The following is a 19,100-nucleotide window of genomic DNA, read 5'->3' as shown; positions in this document are numbered from 1 at the left end:
TGTATGAAGTAATCTTCATTTTCCGGTAAATGAATTATTTTACAAGTGAAATAAATATTCCGTGTTTATAAAAAAAATGTATAAGACTATAGGATATAACCCACTTAAGTATCGTACACGCTACCGGCTCTAGTCTATGTATACAGGTGGTCGAAAATTTCGGAAAAGCTAGATGGTACCTACGTAGCTAAGAAGACTCCGAAGAACCCGAAAAAATGGTTAAAAAGATCCCTGCAACAACCTTTTGAAAATATTAAATTTCATATTTGAAAAATCAATAACTTCGTAAATCTGATTTATTTTAAGAAACTGCATGTGTAATAGACAGTTAAATAATTATTATTTTATATAATTAATAAACAATATAAATTTGCTAGAATTCGATCCACGTCATTTTTTACTGTTAACACATGCCATTTTTGATCATTTTTATCGGAATTTTAGATTGTCAATTAAATTCATATTTAAAACCACGACTCAAAACGTATCAGAATTACGAAGTTGAAGAATAACTTTGAAGTTAGATTTTTTCAAAAATTTGGTTCAGGGATTTTTTTCGTGGTCTCCAGAACCTCCTTAACAATCACCATCGAGCTTATCCGACATTTTTAGATCATTACTGTACCTTTTTACCTTTTGTAATGCGACGTTACAAGGCACTAAAAAAAATTTCTCAAATATCATCATGTTGTGGAGCACATGTTTGTGGTGTTTTTCATATTGTCATTTAACATTTATCATCTTTGAACTTATTTGAATGATAATGATAACTAAAGAGGTAAACAGTTTTTTAGAAAACATGATAAATAAACTTTTCGTTTAATAGATACCGAGGATAATTAATGTTTATGATTTTTTCCGTCTGGTTGGCGACGTATTTCAAATTTTATGATGGCATACTTGATGTCAAATTCACATTTTGGCTACCGATTCACAGTAGCTGCCACTTTCTCATTTCAAAATTAGCAAGTGCGTACTGACATACTAATAACATTGCTGCCAATAATTCTGAATTACCAACCCAAAAATTTGCTTGTCATTAGCCATTTGGAATTTTCGATTTTCGTTTTTGTTTTTAGAAATACCTGACCTGACTTGACCTATCTTATTGTACGACATGAAAATAGAACGAAAATGCAAAAATCTTCATTCAAGATATGTACCTTGTGACATTGTTATACAGAGACAGAAACTGGAAAGATTCGTCAAAAAAATTACAGTTTTGGAAATGTACTTCATTTTTTCTCCATTTTTAAATACCGGGTGACTATTATAATGATTACAGGAAATATTTGGGTTGGCAATTCTGAATTATTGGCAGCACGGTTAACATGTAAAAGACGATTGAGAACATGACAGCTATTTACTTGGTGCCCTAAATTTCAATTTGACAGTCAGGTATGCCATCATTAAATTTTAAACATGTTGTTAACCCGACAAAAAAAATCACAAACATTTTCATCATACGGTAGGTATGTCATGCGATATTTTTTTATATGGATCTAATTTACTTGTTTTTTTTCACTATCAGTAATGATGAATATATTAATAGACGATGCAAATAATATCCACGTGTGAGTCACTCCAGTTTATCAATTATATAGAACAGGAAACAAAGAGTGGTTCAAGTACTCGTCCTGACGATGCGATGTGTTATTGAAGTTTTGTTGACGTTGAGTGATCTGTCAGATAATGATAACAAAACAAACAGCGTCCCTTTTTAAACAATTATATAATTTCATATTGCTTATCAAACGAAATATTTAAAAATAAAGCACATAAATCACTGTTGAAAATACTTTTATTAACAATTTTGTACAGTCCTTCAATAAAATATATTCTCGCTTTGATATGTCACAGTAACATAACGAAGCCATCCTATAATTCAGACATGGCAAAATATTTTTTTGTACATTGGTGTCCACCTCTATAAATTCAACAACAGATTCAATATCCGATTATTGCGACCGTATAAAATTACAAAATAAATGCAACAATATTTCAGTAAAATTAAAATTAAAAAATTAAATTAAATAAAACGATATTGCCAGCAGAATAAAAGAAAGCAAAATCAACTAATACTTAAAAAAAAGTTGAGAGTCATGTTCATACGGGACCATCTTCGTCGCGGCCGTCCATGGGCTCTGCAAACAACAAATAACGTATTAGGTATACTTTTATCTATTCTGCTTGCGGTATCGTCAAACAGGAACAATAATATAGATTCGATTGAACACAAAGCATAATACCGCTGTAACGTAATATAATACGAGCCCCCTATTTCCATCCTTGTCTTTATTCTCCCCTCTGTTTCATTGTATAGGGTAAGCAAACGCGTGCCATGTGGCGCAATACCCTATCTATCCTCGACATGATTTATACGCAGTTACGAGATGATTAATTGAAGTGCGGCATCGTATTTTATCAAGACAATTGACTAATAATTGTCAGTGTTACTGCGGGACAGGAGTAGTAAAATAGTAAATGGATGTCTAGTCACAGGTTCGCCAGAGCAATTGCTCCAATAATTGCTTCAATTGGTAGCCACAACTAGACATCATGCTCTATTACTACCTAATGTACGTCTTTGGAACACAGTTAATTAAACGGATTAGATTAATTAGAAGCACAGCCGACCTCTACTTATAAATGATTGGAGTTTTAATTACTTAACCAAGATTAAGGAGCAGGTTCAATGAGACGATAGCTTTATTGTAAAGATGAACTTTTAACGGCCAAACAAAAAAAAAACACGTGGTATATACAATATTTTAATTTTTGCACTGATAAAGGTATCGATTTTTGTTTCGAAATAAAGCCGTTAAATTTAAATGTTATGTACAGTGAGATTACCTTATCACAGATTGAATGGTGTATTAGTTTATGGCCCAAGTGGCCTTGTTAAAGTAAAAAAAATATATATATTTAAAAGTGCTAGTTGGATGTGAACAAGAAATTGTATTTAAAACAAAAAATATCATTATTACAGTCTATATAGTGTACAAAGGCTCCATTATCACAGTCTAGTTTGAAAAAATAGATTATGTTTGACATCTATCTAATCTATTTTTTTTTTTCAAAAAGTATAAGAAAAGTTACTACTGTCTTATCACAATCCCAAATTTTTAAACTACACTTCACTTTGTATGGTAAATTTAGAATATTGCAATAAAAAACATGATCGAAAACAGCCATGGATTTTTGAAAGTTTAAGAGTCAAATCTAAAATCTGATTTGATTTTGACGTAATTTGCTAGGCCTGAATGAGGAATTCTTTTTCATTTTCTCTTTCTATTTTAAATTCAGTTTAAAACTCTGATTCGGTTCTTCACTTCTCGCTAAACCGACTTGTAAATGACATTTTTGATAAATGTTTCTAAAAAAAGACATAGTATATAAAATATATATATATATATATATATACCTACATTAAGTAATAGTTTTTATCAACACGAAATTCTTTTTTATATATGTATATGTACACTGTTCCCCATCCATGAGGAAAACGTTAATATTATTACAAAACAATAATAAGACAATTTCAGAACTGATATCATCAATAATAATAACATAGAATCTCCTGCAATATTTTTTGGATATTCTATATTACGGCTAGAATACTAACTGAGAAAGATGAAAGTTATTCTAAAATATTCGAGAAGACTTTGATAAACCTTTTTGAATATTATCAATAGAAATATTTTTATGCACAGTGTAATCAGAGTTGGTTCGTTAGCCACAAAAACTAAGAATAGGTTTTGTTTACAGATTATTGTTTGTAAAAATAATGAAACATAATACGTATTTTCCGCCGGCCTTAACGGAAGTGTGTTACACTTGTCATTTGATCTAACACTTGTGGTGAGTTAAATAAAAGAAAACACGTTAAAACGCGCAGTTAAGAATCATTATCATAATTTAACTGAGCTTGATTATGTTTAATCTATATTAAAATCTATTCTTACTTTTATACATTTTTCAGAAAAAAAAATCAAAATTATCTAGACAGGTTTTTTTCTGAGCTTATCGTTCGTAGTTCAATTTTATGTCAGTTTCGTAACTGAAACTAAACTGTTAAATAATCAAACAGTGATCAACAACATGTGACACAATTCAACTTCACAGCAGTATTTGTAACATCTGCAGTGAGATGACTGTTCCATGTCTTTCCGTAATCAACGAACGAGCTCGATTTTTTGTGGCCGCATAAGAGTTGACATTTACTTTATCAACTCGTTTATACGCTGCTTGTGGAACAAATTAAAATTCATAACTTTTGATAGTATGAAAATTAATGATGCCAGGAATATCATATTTTAACGAATTTAATAACCCGATTGGGAATTTTCCGCACAAATCACATGGCAATAAACTGCCTCCCAGCTCAGGAACACGTGGTACACAAAAACGAATCGTTTTTGCCATTCCCGTGCGTTTTTCTCGCACAGTTTTTATTAAATTATAAAATAAACATCTCCATATCAAAACAGTATTTAAAAAACACTAAAAGTAGTATAAGTAGCCACTGAGGACAAAAATATAAGTTTTATAGTAATTTTCAACGAAATACACCATTTTTAAGTATTTATAGAACAAAGTGATTTTTTAGTATAATAAAAACCAGTCAAACCGACAAACTAAAACTTTAGTTATGAGTATCCATTTTTTATCATTTTGTCTTTTTATTCATTTTACGACAAGCTTTCTTGGTAAAAGTGAATGAGTTAAAATTCATTTAGATAAATCAGAAGACTGGTATTATGGTTTTTACATTACTCTATTAGGTAAAACAATCTTATATATGTATATCTACTGGATTAACACACGAAACTGGACATATGTTGTTACTTTAGGCATAGAACATTTTGCTCAAAATAATTAGATTGTACATGGTTCCTGAAGTGGAGTCAACTCAAGATCATACAGTTATACATATATTTAAATGTTTAAAATATGAACTGATAAATAAACTAGTTATTACGGACGAACCAATTGTTACCTTATCTTCTATAAGTTATTATCCGAAACTCCTCACGTCCTTTCGAAGACATGCTGGAAAAATTGTAATCATAAGTGAAAATAACTACTGTCTGATTGACTTTCTTAATTTTCAAATAAAACGGTCTGGAAAAGTTCATAAACACCTAGTAATAAAATATTCCAACAATGTTTAATTCGTCCATGAATATAATGCTGGTTCACTTGATTTTAGTAATTTCAATATTCACTGTCCAAATGTAAGTATCGAGTGATCAATATTGATTGTAATCGAGTTGTCCTTGAAAATGTAGACGTATGTCTTTACCTTAAATGCTATGGATAATTAGGTATAGTGCCTAAAACAAAGACAATCGGACGTTGTGCAAAAATATATTGATCGAAGAGGCATCCACCCACGTCAGTGGCTGGGTAAAAAAAGCCCGTGCAGAATTGATTTTTCCAACTTGACACCAAAACTTGGAATTAATCGACTTCCAGAATAGAAAGATTTACTACCGATTTTTGCTTATAAAAATCATCGCTGAATGTCACACGATAAAGGGACGTATCTTGGAAATCTATCTTCATATTTGCCACTTTTGTGTCATTTTGTTTGATATGTCATTAACAGTCTATCAAAGACTTGAAGTCAAGGATGACCCGATTGCAATTATTTTTGATATTACAACAATTGAAAGCTAAATAAACTACTTCATATAATTTTGAAACTGATTAAAAATAAATAAGTTCAAACATGTTGATGTTGAACCGATATCAATGATATAAATTTAAAAAGTTAAATGATTTAGAGATTGGAAAATAGTACAATGTTACTAATTTTCAAATCGTAAAAACCAAATTTTGTTATAGTATTTATTAATCCTCATTACAGATGTATTGTACTTCCACGATTTTGTATGAATAATGTTCAATAGTGTCTTAGCGTTGGAGATTTTGAAACAAATTATAAATAACAAATAAGGCAATTAAAAATCAAATTATAAAAAACTGGAGCGGGGCATTTTTGTTAAAACATAATTTTATCCTATATATTAAGACAGTTGACAACAAGAAACAAATGATGAAAAATATCACCGATGGTATTTATGATACTCAAGAATCAATTTGTCCTATAAATACTTAACAAAGTGGGGTATTTCGTTGTAAAGTAGTAGAAAAGTCGAATTTGTCCTGTAAATTTGTAATATTCTTAAAAACCAAGTCTTTTGTTTCAACGCATCAACTGATCCTCAAGGGGTACATAAACTACTACTAAACAACATTATGTAAAATAAAACAGATCTAACCAACCCACTCATCACTCACTCTATTGAATATCACAAATTGTTTTTTTGCGTTATCACATTATCATAGCACCGAATACGCATAACACCGCTTGTTCGCGTCATTTTTATTGTTGTCAAGTACCACAGTCACAGAGTGCTGGCTTCTTGTTAGCAACCTACCTGCACTTTTATTGCAGTTCCCATTTTTGAGAGGATGTCGACTTGGATCATCAATTGAAGGCTTGGAGTGAACACATCGCGTGAGGAACATGGCCACAGCACCAATGGTAGGCGGAATTCCCGCCAGAAGGAGTGGAAGAGTGTAATTCCTCTCGTGCTCGTAGATAACACCAGCAACAAAAGGTCCTATCGTTAAAGGTATAGAACACGTGCCTAAAAGAAACCCTATTGCTTGAGCAGCGCCTTCTTTGCCGCATATGTCAAAAGCGATGGGTCCCAAGAGCGCTATGAAACACCCATCGAAAAGTCCCATTCCTAGGGTAATGGCAATCAGCCATCCGAAATGTTCCGTCGACGATGGCAAAAGCATCGTTAAGACACCAATACTGAGAAAGGCAACTTGTTGCAGGAGAATTCTATTGACTTTTGGTAAATCGGCAACGTAGCCGAAAATCAACCGTCCGAGTCCTGATGTGATTCCTATGCAAAGAACGGGTAGTTTACCGTCGACGGGTCCCTGGAAACTACTTTCTACGAACTTCAGCATGTAGACGTAGGGCACAAAGTAACCGAATAGTGATCCGGCGATTACTGTGGCCCATATTATGTATTTCTTGTTCTTGCAAACGGACATGTTAAATGCGTTGCTCCACTTAACTTGCTTTTTGGCGGAGGAGTGTTTAATAGGTTTGAATAAGAACGCAAACACCATGATAAAACTAGCGATTAAAGCTAATATTCGAAGAGTCCATTCGATTTTGAAGTGTTTTAAGCACGCTGCTATAACATAAGGCATGGCGATAGTGAAGACTGAACTGCCTGCAGTTACTATCCCGTTCACTATGCCTAGATATCTTTTGAAATAATGACCTAAAACTGCCAGAGATGGGGTGTATGCTAGAGCACCACCTAAGCCATACATGACACCGAATGTAATGTATAGAGCTATTTTATTGTCGACACAGAATGATGACAGGAACATGCCGCCTGAAGCTATGAGACCTCCTAGAAATGTTGTCCTTCGGATGCCGATGAAGTCGGTGAGAACTCCCGCTACTGCTGAGATTAGGAACGTCGAGCCCATGGCTAAGGAGCCCACGAGTGCTGAAAAAGAGAACCGGGTAAAGGAATGTGTTGAGCAAATAATTTAAAAGTTGTTTGTTTTGTAACTGTTTTAAAACTTAAACACGTACGTACTGGAGACCGTACGAAGTCTGCTGTAGACATTTGTGCAAAGTCTCATTACCGTAGGTGTTCCATAATTTCGGACTTGTCAAATTTTCGGATTTTGATTTTGTGTTATTTCACATACATACGTGACTAAAAATGTCAAAAATAACCAAACAATAAAATTGATAAATTCGTTTATTTTATTTTTACTAATAGGCAACAATTAAGTATATCCTTATAGTTACGCAGGAACAATGTAGCAAATTTGGGACGAGAATTTCAAAAAGTTGGTCAAATGTTATTCGATAAACTTTCTTCGCCCCTGAGACACAGTCAAACTAATTCCATTTTTTGGATAAAAAAATAGACAATACCAGTCACAGTGTTGGAAAAAAGTGGCCCATGGGAGAAATGAACCCGCGGCCGGTAGTTTTGGAGATTATCTTTTTAATAAAAAACGTCATAGATGACAGCACATGAAACAGTGGCGGCTCCTCGGGGTGGGCAGGGTGGGCAATGCCCACCCTATTTGATTGTTTATGATACGAAGTAAAATATTGTTTTTTTTTTCTTTTTTAAAATATATTATATGTATACACAAATAATTATCGTCGTAAACATCATTTAAGCCAACGGATTTTCTTCATTACATCCCGCAGTTTCCGCAACTGAGAAATTGCAGTTGTAAAAAAGTGCGTCATATCTCGGCGTTATACGGTTCATGTGAGGGTGGGCTAGTCCACCCTGGTCCACCCTCTTGATTGTAAGCAACGACATACGTTCGGTTTTCTATGTACGTAATTGAGAGTAAAGAATTCGAAACGCGCGTCTTTGCATATCCGTGTTTTCTTGCTTCAAGCGGGGCAGGACGCCCTGGCCTCAACGTATATCTCAAACGCTGCAGAATCGGATCTCTCGTTATTCGATTCAAGGATTCAATAAATTAATTTTGAATTTTTTACTTCTTCTGTATTGTAAAAGTATAGAGGTAATTATTTTTATTACTCTATTGAAATATGGGTAAGGTAGTAAGGAAAATCATATTGTGCGAAAATTCTTGAATACTATTGATACAGAAAAGAGCAACACCATAATAATTAATAAATACTTTTTCATATCAAATGAAAATTTGTAATAACCATATTCTTGTATTATGACACCGTGTAAACTTTATAATGAAGTATACATTTAAAAATCCCAATAATCAATGATGAGAATAAGTAATACATTTATTATTGCAGTACGTATCTGACATGTGTATTTTTTATTATTACATATGCATTTTTGTTTCATAAATATAACTGTAGCAGAGTCAACAAAAGTTAAATATACGCTTAATTTATTATTTAATTCAGACTGTCCGCACAGGTTTGTTACGCGTTCGCTCTAGCATGGGTGGGCAAATCCACCCTGAAAATCGGGAGCACTCGGCATGGTTCGTCCTCGTCGGAGACACGACTCAATTCAATTCAGTCAGATCAGAAACTGCATGGTGGATAGTGTATTTAATTATAAAATGTAGCTTATTCAAATTACCAAATAGTTAGGCGAGTACCAAAGTAGGTACTTTCTAGCAATTTTTTTTAATGGCAAATCCTACTGTAAGCTGTGCAAATAATATTAGAGAGGTGGTAAAGAAGGCATTAAAGACATTGAGTTTTTGTTTTTAATAAATAAATTCAGTAGTATGGAACTTGATATTTATGAATTATTTGTTTATAAATTAAGATCATGTCCCGAAATGAAACAATTGGTCATCACAAACTCTCGTGGCAGTAATAAAGGCTTTAATCAAAGTTCGGACAATAAATATTACCTACCTATTGGTTGATCGGTAGTGAAACAACAAACAAATCTGTTGGAATTATCTGCTATTTAACATAAAATTAAATTACGAACACTTTAGAATTCCACAAGAAGAGCGATATAAAATATAATGCTACTGCCTTACAAAAACATGACCAATCTGAATAAACGAAAATTATTTGGAAAACGAAGTGAAACTATAGAAAATTCTCTTAAATTCGGCGTTTATTCGATATGATAATTTTCTTGGCTACACAAAAACATACATTTCGAGGACAAGATTAATCGCAAATTTCTCTTAAAGTAAATTCGATGATAAATTTAAAAAGTTTTTTGGAGGAGTCTTTGGTAATTAGTGGTTTTCAGAACGATTATTTTGGAATTATTTTTATTTTATTTGTTATTGTTAACTTTGTTAGTATTTTGAGAATTTATTTTTTGTTTCATTTGGCATTTTTTATTTTGCTTTTACAATAATTTTCCAAATTGCTGCTTTTTCTAAGTGTAGCTTATCGCAAAGCTTTAAAATTTAATGTTTTCTCGTCATGTTATTTCAAAATCTTTGCATGTTGGGATTATTATTTGAGTTTATAGTTCTATAAACACCTAACAAATCTATTTATGTGCTGAACCTTTTTTTTGTTCCTCTTTCCTCTTCTAGCAAGAGTCTTCGACGTTCTCGTTGGTTCTTGCTGACCGACATTGTAAGTAACATTTATAAAATAATATATATGTAATATACATAAAATATTTGTTATATTATATTGATTGACATGCTGCACCAAAACAAAAACACGTTCTCACAAAAATGATTAATTATATATATGTATATATATTTTTTTTCATACATGTTATAACCTATCTACAATGCTTTGCCCACCCATCAAAAATCACCATGAGCCGCCACTGACATGAAAGTAAGCATTTGCTGGATGGATTCTATTACAATACTTCCTTAACGTACGCTCGGGAAGTAAAAATTAGTTTCCACTTCAAGTTGAAAAAGTTACAATGTAAGCGAGGAGGTTGGAATAACAACGGAGGGAGTATGTTGTATGCTTCCAATGGTAGGGTTGTGGAACAAAATCAAACACCACAAATACCGTTTACGATGAGTCTGCAGGCTAGAAAACCCCATCATTTTACTAGTACTTTATAGGTGCACATGCTAGTTATTTGGCTCCCCCACGTACTGTGTGTCTTTACATGCTGTGTGTGTTTTTTTAATAAACTCAACCTAGTGAGCTGCAAACTTCGTAAATTTTGGAATAGAAGTAAACAATCTGGGAGTAACGCTTAGTTTCATAAGTTTCAGTTCGTTTCATCCCCATGACGCATGACAAACCAAATTGCCCCGCCACTGCTTAGCCATACTTTCGAACCTAAGGGCGTGGTTAACACCCTTATTAGTGTATAGTCGTAACCGCTGTTCACAGTATTATCGCTCTGTTCTTATTCCGCCCTCCTCGAATGTAGATAATCTAGTAGGTACAACATACCTGTACTGAAGACCAACAAACTTTATTTTTCCGTAGTTAAATTTAAGTAAAATATAAGTATATGGTTATCATTAGAAAAATAATAATAAAACTTTATAATTTTTCGAAAAAGCAGTATTTGTTCGATTGCACTTCAGGGGCCCGGGAATTTCTGTAAATAACCTTAAACGTTTTTTTTATGTGCATGCTTTGCCTGCTTGCACCGGTTACACTTATTAAAGTAAGTGACAGTTAATTTATCGTGGAAATAATTACAACAATTATTATTTCTATATACCTAAGCGTAGTTTTAAATTTACCGAAAGAGGTGCTAGCGTCATGGTCTATAATGAAACTATCACTTCATTTATGCCATTGAGGCTTCTGTGTATTCAGCTGTCACTTTTCTGGTTATATGCTTTCCGGAATTAAAGGAAACTGGATTAAGTAATTTGTGAAGTCGCAGAGAGGAGATTCATATAGTATATTATAAGCTATACATTGACGTGGTTTTAGCAACAATTTAATGTGCTAAAAATTTAGGGTAACACCACAGTGTCACTTATACGTCGAGTGAATATCCACATTATATAATCTGTTACTTGTTTCACTCTGTTTTAACGCTTAAATGCAGTGGCTAAAGCTTAAAAATTTTGACGAATCAAGTGTAGGCTATTAGTGCGAATCCACTTTGTCGTTTCTTTTTCCCTAATCGAGCTCATTTTAAATTCATTAATAATATATTTGTTGGAACATTTTTTGCAACTATTCTAAGTAATGGATCTCAAGATTTCCTTAATACATTAGTGCACATTAGTGCACATAGGTAGGTAAGTGGTCACAAAAAAGGAAAAAACAGTTTGCAATTTAAAATTATTGAAGTAGTATTTTGTAGCTTTATGAGATACCAGAGACTTGAATTCATGAACCTGAAACCGTGTCGGTAATTATTATTAAAGAAATCAACTTTAGAACGAAAAAAATCATTAAAAGTAGCAGGTTATGACACAGTAAATAATTAATAATCGTAACTCATCACACGGTAAATGTTCTTCACACTCTATAATTGTGACGCATATTACCATAGTACCAAGTCGACCTTACAAAGAAATATCAATATTACTTCGAATCGATACTGCCAGAGCAACGACACGAAAAATTGGTGCCGCTGCTTAATAGGGGAAAAACTCGTAAGTTTTCTTGTGATATATCATATTTCTGAAGTGCGGTGCTTCCGGGTTGTTAATATGTAACTCTATATTTTTGCCGTATTTGTAAAAAAATGCAGTTTCAGCACTTTCGAATGTAAAAGGATACTTCGTTGTGGTCTGGGTCGTTTAGATAAAATGTTATCAACTTATCACTAACCAACAACTGCTTCTGTTTCCAGGCTGAGAAGAGAAGACACAGGTCAGATTGATATCTCGTTAATGGTTTAAAAATTAATTGTATAAAAGTTGACCCATAATCCCGATGTCTTATGATTTATAGTTCAGTTAGTTCAGCGACGAAATTAGTTATTGAACTTTAAACAGTTAGTTTAAATTTCGCATTGCACGCAGCAGCGTAACGCAGATGTGTGTTTTTTTTTTTTTTTAAGACATTATTACAAAAGAAAATTATTTTTGGTTATTGAAATATAGTGGTAGTCAAAAAACTTTTTTTTTTTTTTTTGGAATGTTTACATAACATTGTTTTAAAGGTAACATTGATTAACATTGATTAATAGGTATTTGTATCACAAAGCCAGAAACTAAGTTTTTGCGAATACGACTGAATTTGGCGAGTCTGCTGCAATTAACGAGTATTTGCAGAAGCATGTCTGGGCGAGTGATACACAACATTTTTTGTGTCAATTTTTGCATAAATAAAATTGTTATTGATTATATTGTTTTTAACGATATATAATTATGAAAATGAAAGCGTATAAACAACTCTCCATGGTGCAAAATAATAGGACCAGTCAGACGACCAAGCACCGAGCGTTCGAATTCCGCTTGGTAATGATAATTTTTTTCCGCCTTTACAGGATTTCTTTACAGTTACACATTACTTGCTTGATTTATTCCTAAAATAAGGTTACTATATAGTCATTACCTTTGGCTCTTTTGGAGTATTGAACACATTTTAAAAACGTAATATGTATCTTCATTATTAACAGATTTATTATGAAATTTTAAATACCTATAATCTCTCCACAACGTTCTCTATATAACACAAGCGCAGTCTTTTTACACCTTTTTTTTAAATTTTGGTGAAATTTTTCATGTTCTGAAAATCAATATCTAAATTATTTACATGATTTTGGAATGCGGTTTTCACCACTGTCTTCAGCTTACAAAACTCTAAAAATTAAGGACAAACACTGTCACCTTTTTTGTCAGAAATGAGACATAGTAAAAGCAGCCCGTGTCGAAGAAACTAAGTACCTCATTGAACCAACAGTAGCACAAAACGCAAGTAGGTAATACTTCTCAACTTTGTTTTTCCAAGTGTTTGTACAGTACTTAAGATTGATATATCTTTGTATGTATCTGCTTCTTTTTAACATAGATATTATTTGGTATTTTATCTATCAATACTTTAGTGTGATGTTATTTACAATCATATATAAGACATCTGAAGTTATACAACAGCGCACTTAACAGCTATAGAAAAAAAAAAGAAGTTCTAGTTATTACGACGGTAGTACCGGTATTGTATTCTTAGGAGCAATTTAAGCTCCGTGTACCTCTGTGGCATCAAATGTTTTCTAAAGTTCCTGCTGTTTTCATTTAGTCGTTACTCTGTTTTCAGGCTGGTTTTTAATATAGTTTTTTTCTTTTGAAATCCACTTTATTTCTTCGTTTTGAAAACTTACGTAGTTCAGAGTCAATGAACTAAACATAAATTAATGTAATTAAGTACTTGTATCTTTGAAATTGGGGAGCAAATTTTAGAAAAAACACCAGAACAATTAGTTACAAAAGCCTTGAGTAATCCCTAACAGAAACGAAAAAAAAAACTGTAAAACATTTTTCAACAACTCGATCCGGATCAGGTCCGTTTTTCATATTCTTTGAAAACACCAAAACAAATACTCTATTACAACTTTAAACCATTATTTATGGGTGCCGCAGGTTCATTTTAACAGATGTTAACTTTCACAAGATACTACTTATTAGTGTATTGCAGTAAAAATGAAATAAAACTTGAAAATATATACAACATAATATACTTTACCAGACTAAACAAAGTTACACAACACTTAAAAGACTGTAGCTATGGTAGGTGATTCTTTCAAAAGTAAATACGATATTCAACTTGTATATGTAATAATATTATCATTTTCTTTCTTTAGTTACAACATACATACCTATATGTGCTTGAAAAACATAAGGTTTTCATTCCATTCTCAGAATTTAAAAGACCAGAGTTGTACATATAAAGAAACAGCCTGTATAGCAGAAACTACACAGAAATGAATTTTATTTTTTCTTTTTGTTACTACTTTACAATTTCCTGAATATAAGCTATAGAAGTACCAGAGTCCATCCGGTGAACAGCTAGTTTCTCGAGTATAATAAAAAGTAGGTCTCCCATTTATGTTTGTCTGTCGTTTTTATGAAACAGATAATCTCCGAAACTGCTGGATGAACTACTGTGAAATTTTAGACGTATTTTAGGAATATCGAGTAGATGATAAAATGCTAACCAAAATTTATCTGATCCACCTCATCAACAATCTAATAAAGTCATCTCAAAATTTTGTAACGTAAATCCTATTTAAATTTTATAAAATAAAACATTTCTCTACCTGAGGTTTATGAATGGGCCCTTATTTTTTTCTTGAGACATCCAGATTTTTGAAAAAAAGAAAAAATCAGAGTATCGTAAGTAGGCCTGGTAAATCGCTAATAAAAATATCTATTCATCTTCTTCAAAAACTTGACGTCATCTCAAAATGAACAAAATATTCTGAGCGCATAGTTGTCGTGTATCAACGAATTCACATTTTTTAGCATTGTTTATACACGGTGACTAAAAAAATAATGAATTAGATTATTTTATTGATTAAATTACAAACGACGTACCTCATTTTCCCGAAATATTGAGAATACGGTACTGTAGTTGTTACTAATATTACAGTCATCACAAGTTTTTTTTTATTAAAAAAACTCACTTGAAACATATGCATACTTGCAGTGTAATAAACCCCAGATATCTTTATTTTAATAAATGAGGGTTATAACAAAAAAAATTGGTCTAAAGAGTTTCGACAGTACTTCCCTCGCTGTCGGAAATGTGACGACTGCATGCCTATTATGTTTTTTTTTTCGCAGTGGATTTCAAAGAATTCGGTTTTGTTGTTTCTGAGTAAATCAGTAAAATAAATTTACGCATTCATTAATTTTTTTGAGTCACCCTGTATATGCAAATCCAAAAAATATGAATGGAGTGATAGATCACAAGTACAGACTCATCATATTTTGTACATTTTAGATATGATTTATTCGGCAAACTTTCGAGCTGACGTCATCAATTTTTTGGAGGGGATAAGCAAATGTATTTTGACTAAACATTTATTATGCTCTTTATAACCTTAAAACATCTGCAAGATTTCAAAGCATTCGGTTTTGCAGTTCATGATTAAATCGAAAAAATAAATTTACGCATTCATTAATTTTTTTGAGTCACCCTGTATATGCAAATCCAAAAAATATGAATGGAGTGATAAATTACAAGTACAGACTCATCATATTTTGTACAGTTTAGATAAGATTTATTCGGCAAACTTTCGAGCTGACGTCATCAAGTTTTTGGAGGGGATAAGCAAATATATTTTGACTAAACATTTATTATGCTCTTTATGACCTTAAAACATCTGCAAGATTTCAGAGCATTCGGTTTTGTAGTTCCTGATTAAATCAATAAAATATATTTACGCATTCATTAATTTTTTTGAGTCACCCTGTATATGCAAATCCAAAAAATATGAATGGAGTGATAGATCACAAGTACAGACTCATCATATTTTGTACATTTTAGATATGATTTATTCCACAAACTTTTGAGCTGACGTCATCAAGTTTTTGGAGGGGGTAAGCAAATATTTTTTGACTAAAGATTTATGATACTCTTTATAGCCTTAAAACATCTGCAACATTTCAAAGCATTCTGGTTAGCAGATTAAAAATTAAATTTCAAAATGTTGTTTTATAATTTTGATTTTTTTTCCAAAAATCTGGACGTTTCGGGTGAAAAGTCGATTCAGAGTTGTAAACTACATGTGTAGGACTATGTTATTTTATACAATTGAAAACCCATTTACTATGTACAATTTTGAAGTGACGTCATCGCTTTAGTGGTGGGGATGATTCGACAAATTTTGGTTAGCGTTTTACCATCTACATGATATTCTTAATATAAGTACAAAATTTCACAACAATCGGTCGAGTACTTTCGGAGATTATCTGTCTAATAAAAATCCGTGACAACAGACGGACAGACGGACAGACGGACAGACGGACGGACAGACGGACAGACAGACGGAAATGGGAGACCTATTTCTTCGTCTTCTAGGGGTCATGAAAGATCGAGAAAACGTAAAAGTAGAGAGTCGGCCGACGGACTCGATTACAATACTTCCTTTGTTTACGCTCGGGAAGTAAAAAGTAAACTCGCAAAATCCAATTTTCTTCTCGACCATGTGCTAGCAATTGTATCCATCTCGCGAATGGCTACTTTCATGTTTTTAGACGTTTTATTGATCGCGATTAAATTTTTAACACAGCGTTAAAGTACGTGACCAACTAACCTGACTCCCCCGCGCGTGAGTTCGAATGCCATCCTCATCGACATGTTTTTTAATTTAAAGAGGTTTTCACAAAAAAATTAAATGTCACACAATCAAATTTTACAATTTTTCGAACAAGCGGGATTTGTTGGATACTTCAGGGGCGTGGGAACTTTGGTCTAAATAACCTTCAACGAATATTTTATTTATGCAAAACAGGTGTATTTTTGTAAATGTTTACCTAAATAATTTTATTACGAATATTTATGCTTCTAAGTAATTCCATATTAAAAAAGTTTATCTCTGTATAAATGGACGGGTTAAAGTTGCAGTGGTGTAAGTCACATTTTCTTTGTGTGATGTTATCATTTCTGTTAGTAGTTGAATAAAGCTGTGACTTCGCTTACGTTGTCTATTAACAGATTGATCAGGTTTCTGCGTCTAATTTAGCTTTTTTTCTTAAGTCATAACTCGTTGCCAAACGTAAGAATTTTTTACGATTTTTTATAATAAAGGAATTAAAAAAAAGAGGAGTGTATATTGTGTACATTGTGCTTGGAACAACCGTTACGTCAAGAAATAATGCCTACCTTCGCTCATATTACAACAAATGATCTGATAAAAATTGATCTTTAATATGTAAATATTAACGTAATCTTGTTCTCAGGGCAGCAGACAGATTGTACATTTATAACCACGTATATTTATGTTATCATATTTGCACTTTGTCTATTAACAATTCATATTATTTAAATTTTGTGAGTGAAATGTACGAATACAAGCCAAGGCCTTGAACTGCAACAATGGTCCGCATTTGCTGAGGTTTTAGTCTTCCGGTTGGCACTACATTTGGCCTCAGTATTTCACGATTCCTTGTGCAAGCGTAACTCTTATCAATTAATTTCAGTATACAACCCATTCATACTCTTATGCGACAGTGGATTTCCTGTTAGGGCTTATCACGTCCTATTTCAACGAAAACGATTAAAATTCGTGTTCGTTTTTTAATTGCTTTCAATAAACCCCATTGGATTGCATCACCTGCCTTCTAATTTCCTCCAGCTGACCCATTTCATCAGCACCTTTTCTAATAATACCCACCCAGACAAAATAAAAAAAGAGTGACTGTCTAGACTCGAATTTTGTCACACAACGGCCCGCATTGTTAGAAGAATGCTAATGAAAGTGATTCACAAATTAAAAATAGATGTATCAGTTTCAATCAACCAATACCCAGAAGCCCGCTAAGGTTGCCATACCTCCAACAAAAATTTATCAAAAATAAACTAAACCCGTCTCAATTAACAGCACAATGCAACCGCAACACGTGCACATACAACACCATTTTAGTGCACAACGCCTCAGTAGCTCTAAAAATATCCCTTCTTCGGATATCCTCACCTGCTTCCCCGGATGGATTAGTCGAGCCCTTGTTCTTGAGGATGTCATGGAACTCGGCGTATAGCACGCTGTAGGAGTTGATGACCCCAAACAGGATGCCGTTGCAGAAAAACGAGCCCACCATCACCAACCAGGCCCTGGTGCCGCCGTCCGGCGGCTCCATGCCGCCTTCGTAAGCGACTTCCAGGTCCTTCTTGGCCGATCCATTGAGGATGGTCTTCGTAGGTTTGTTGAGTAAGTTCGTACCGACGTCTTCGACCATCTTCAGCAGCGGGAAGGCACTTGACACATGAGCGCGTGCTATGCAAGAGGTTGCTCTCACGTGGACGACATCAGCTAGATCAGGATAGAGTCTGACCTGGTGCGCGTGCTGTGGCGTGGAACCGTGAATTACCGAGCGACGTCTTGGCAGCGCTTGCGCGCTGCTTTTACTGATAAACGCTAGAGTATCGGGTTATAGGCGTGGAGGTGGTTGATTACGATGTATGTACCTCAGTAATTATGTACATACACCCAATACTATTTTTACTACTACTACCTATAAGTAAGAATGAGTTACGTGAACAGGATTTGGCGTGATCGTGGCGCAGCTAAATAAAACCGGGAACGTTGGCAAATGTATGAATTGGTAGCTATATATCGGAAAAAAGTAGACGCGATAGAGACGAGGGGTCAGTAGTGCATGACCTCCATGCTTTTGTCACGTTTCAGTTTTCGAAAGAGATATCACCTTTTGAAGATACTGATATGAAAAGTCTATGGCCACTGTCTACACACTTATGTTTCCAAAAAATCTAATTTGAAACTTAAGGTACATATATGCATATATGTTAGCCAAGGCCGGGATATTAGCCGGTTAAAATTTTATAATAAACGACTAAAATAGTTCTGAAAGTATTAAAAATATTCTCTTAAAATCAGAAATTAAGCATTTTTACGCAACACAAAATTCCTTGTCCAGGCTGTATTGTTTATATTGCATTCTAAATATGCCTCTAGAATTTTCATTGTAGAACTTTGTCT

The 19,100-nt window shown here is 33.3% G+C and overlaps 1 protein-coding gene across 1 annotated transcript; it reads right to left on the bottom strand.

Annotated features, from left to right (window-relative positions):
* Positions 1–1,783: 1,783 nt before the first annotated feature.
* Positions 1,784–18,531, bottom strand: LOC135126757 (monocarboxylate transporter 10). The gene is made up of 3 exons (XM_064052883.1): positions 18,078–18,531; positions 6,447–7,550; positions 1,784–2,144 (listed from the first exon to the last, which is right to left on the bottom strand). The coding sequence occupies exons 1-3, from the start codon at positions 18,337–18,339 to the stop codon at positions 2,107–2,109; spliced, it is 1,404 nt and encodes a 467-aa protein (XP_063908953.1). The 5' UTR covers positions 18,340–18,531; the 3' UTR covers positions 1,784–2,106.
* Positions 18,532–19,100: the final 569 nt, after the last annotated feature.

Source organism: Zophobas morio, unplaced genomic scaffold, assembly GCF_036711695.1.
Source record: "Zophobas morio isolate AGI-343-1 ecotype UQ-CSIRO unplaced genomic scaffold, CSIRO_AGI_Zmor_V1 ptg000011l, whole genome shotgun sequence".
NCBI classification, from domain to species: Eukaryota; Metazoa; Arthropoda; class Insecta; order Coleoptera; family Tenebrionidae; genus Zophobas; species Zophobas morio.
This window is presented reverse-complemented; position numbering and strand designations above follow the sequence as displayed.

Bases quoted from the DNA above. Each gene is read 5' to 3' on its own strand.
- LOC135126757 (XM_064052883.1), bottom strand. From the start codon at position 18,339: ATGGTCGAAGACGTCGGTACGAACTTACTCAACAAACCTACGAAGACC. The intron at 7,551-18,077 runs GTGAGGATATCC...TCTCTTTTTCAG, and splicing joins TAATCCATCCGGGGAAGCAG to CACTCGTGGGCTCCTTAGCC. The intron at 2,145-6,446 runs GTAGGTTGCTAA...TGTTGTTTGCAG, and splicing joins GAACTGCAATAAAAGTGCAG to AGCCCATGGACGGCCGCGAC.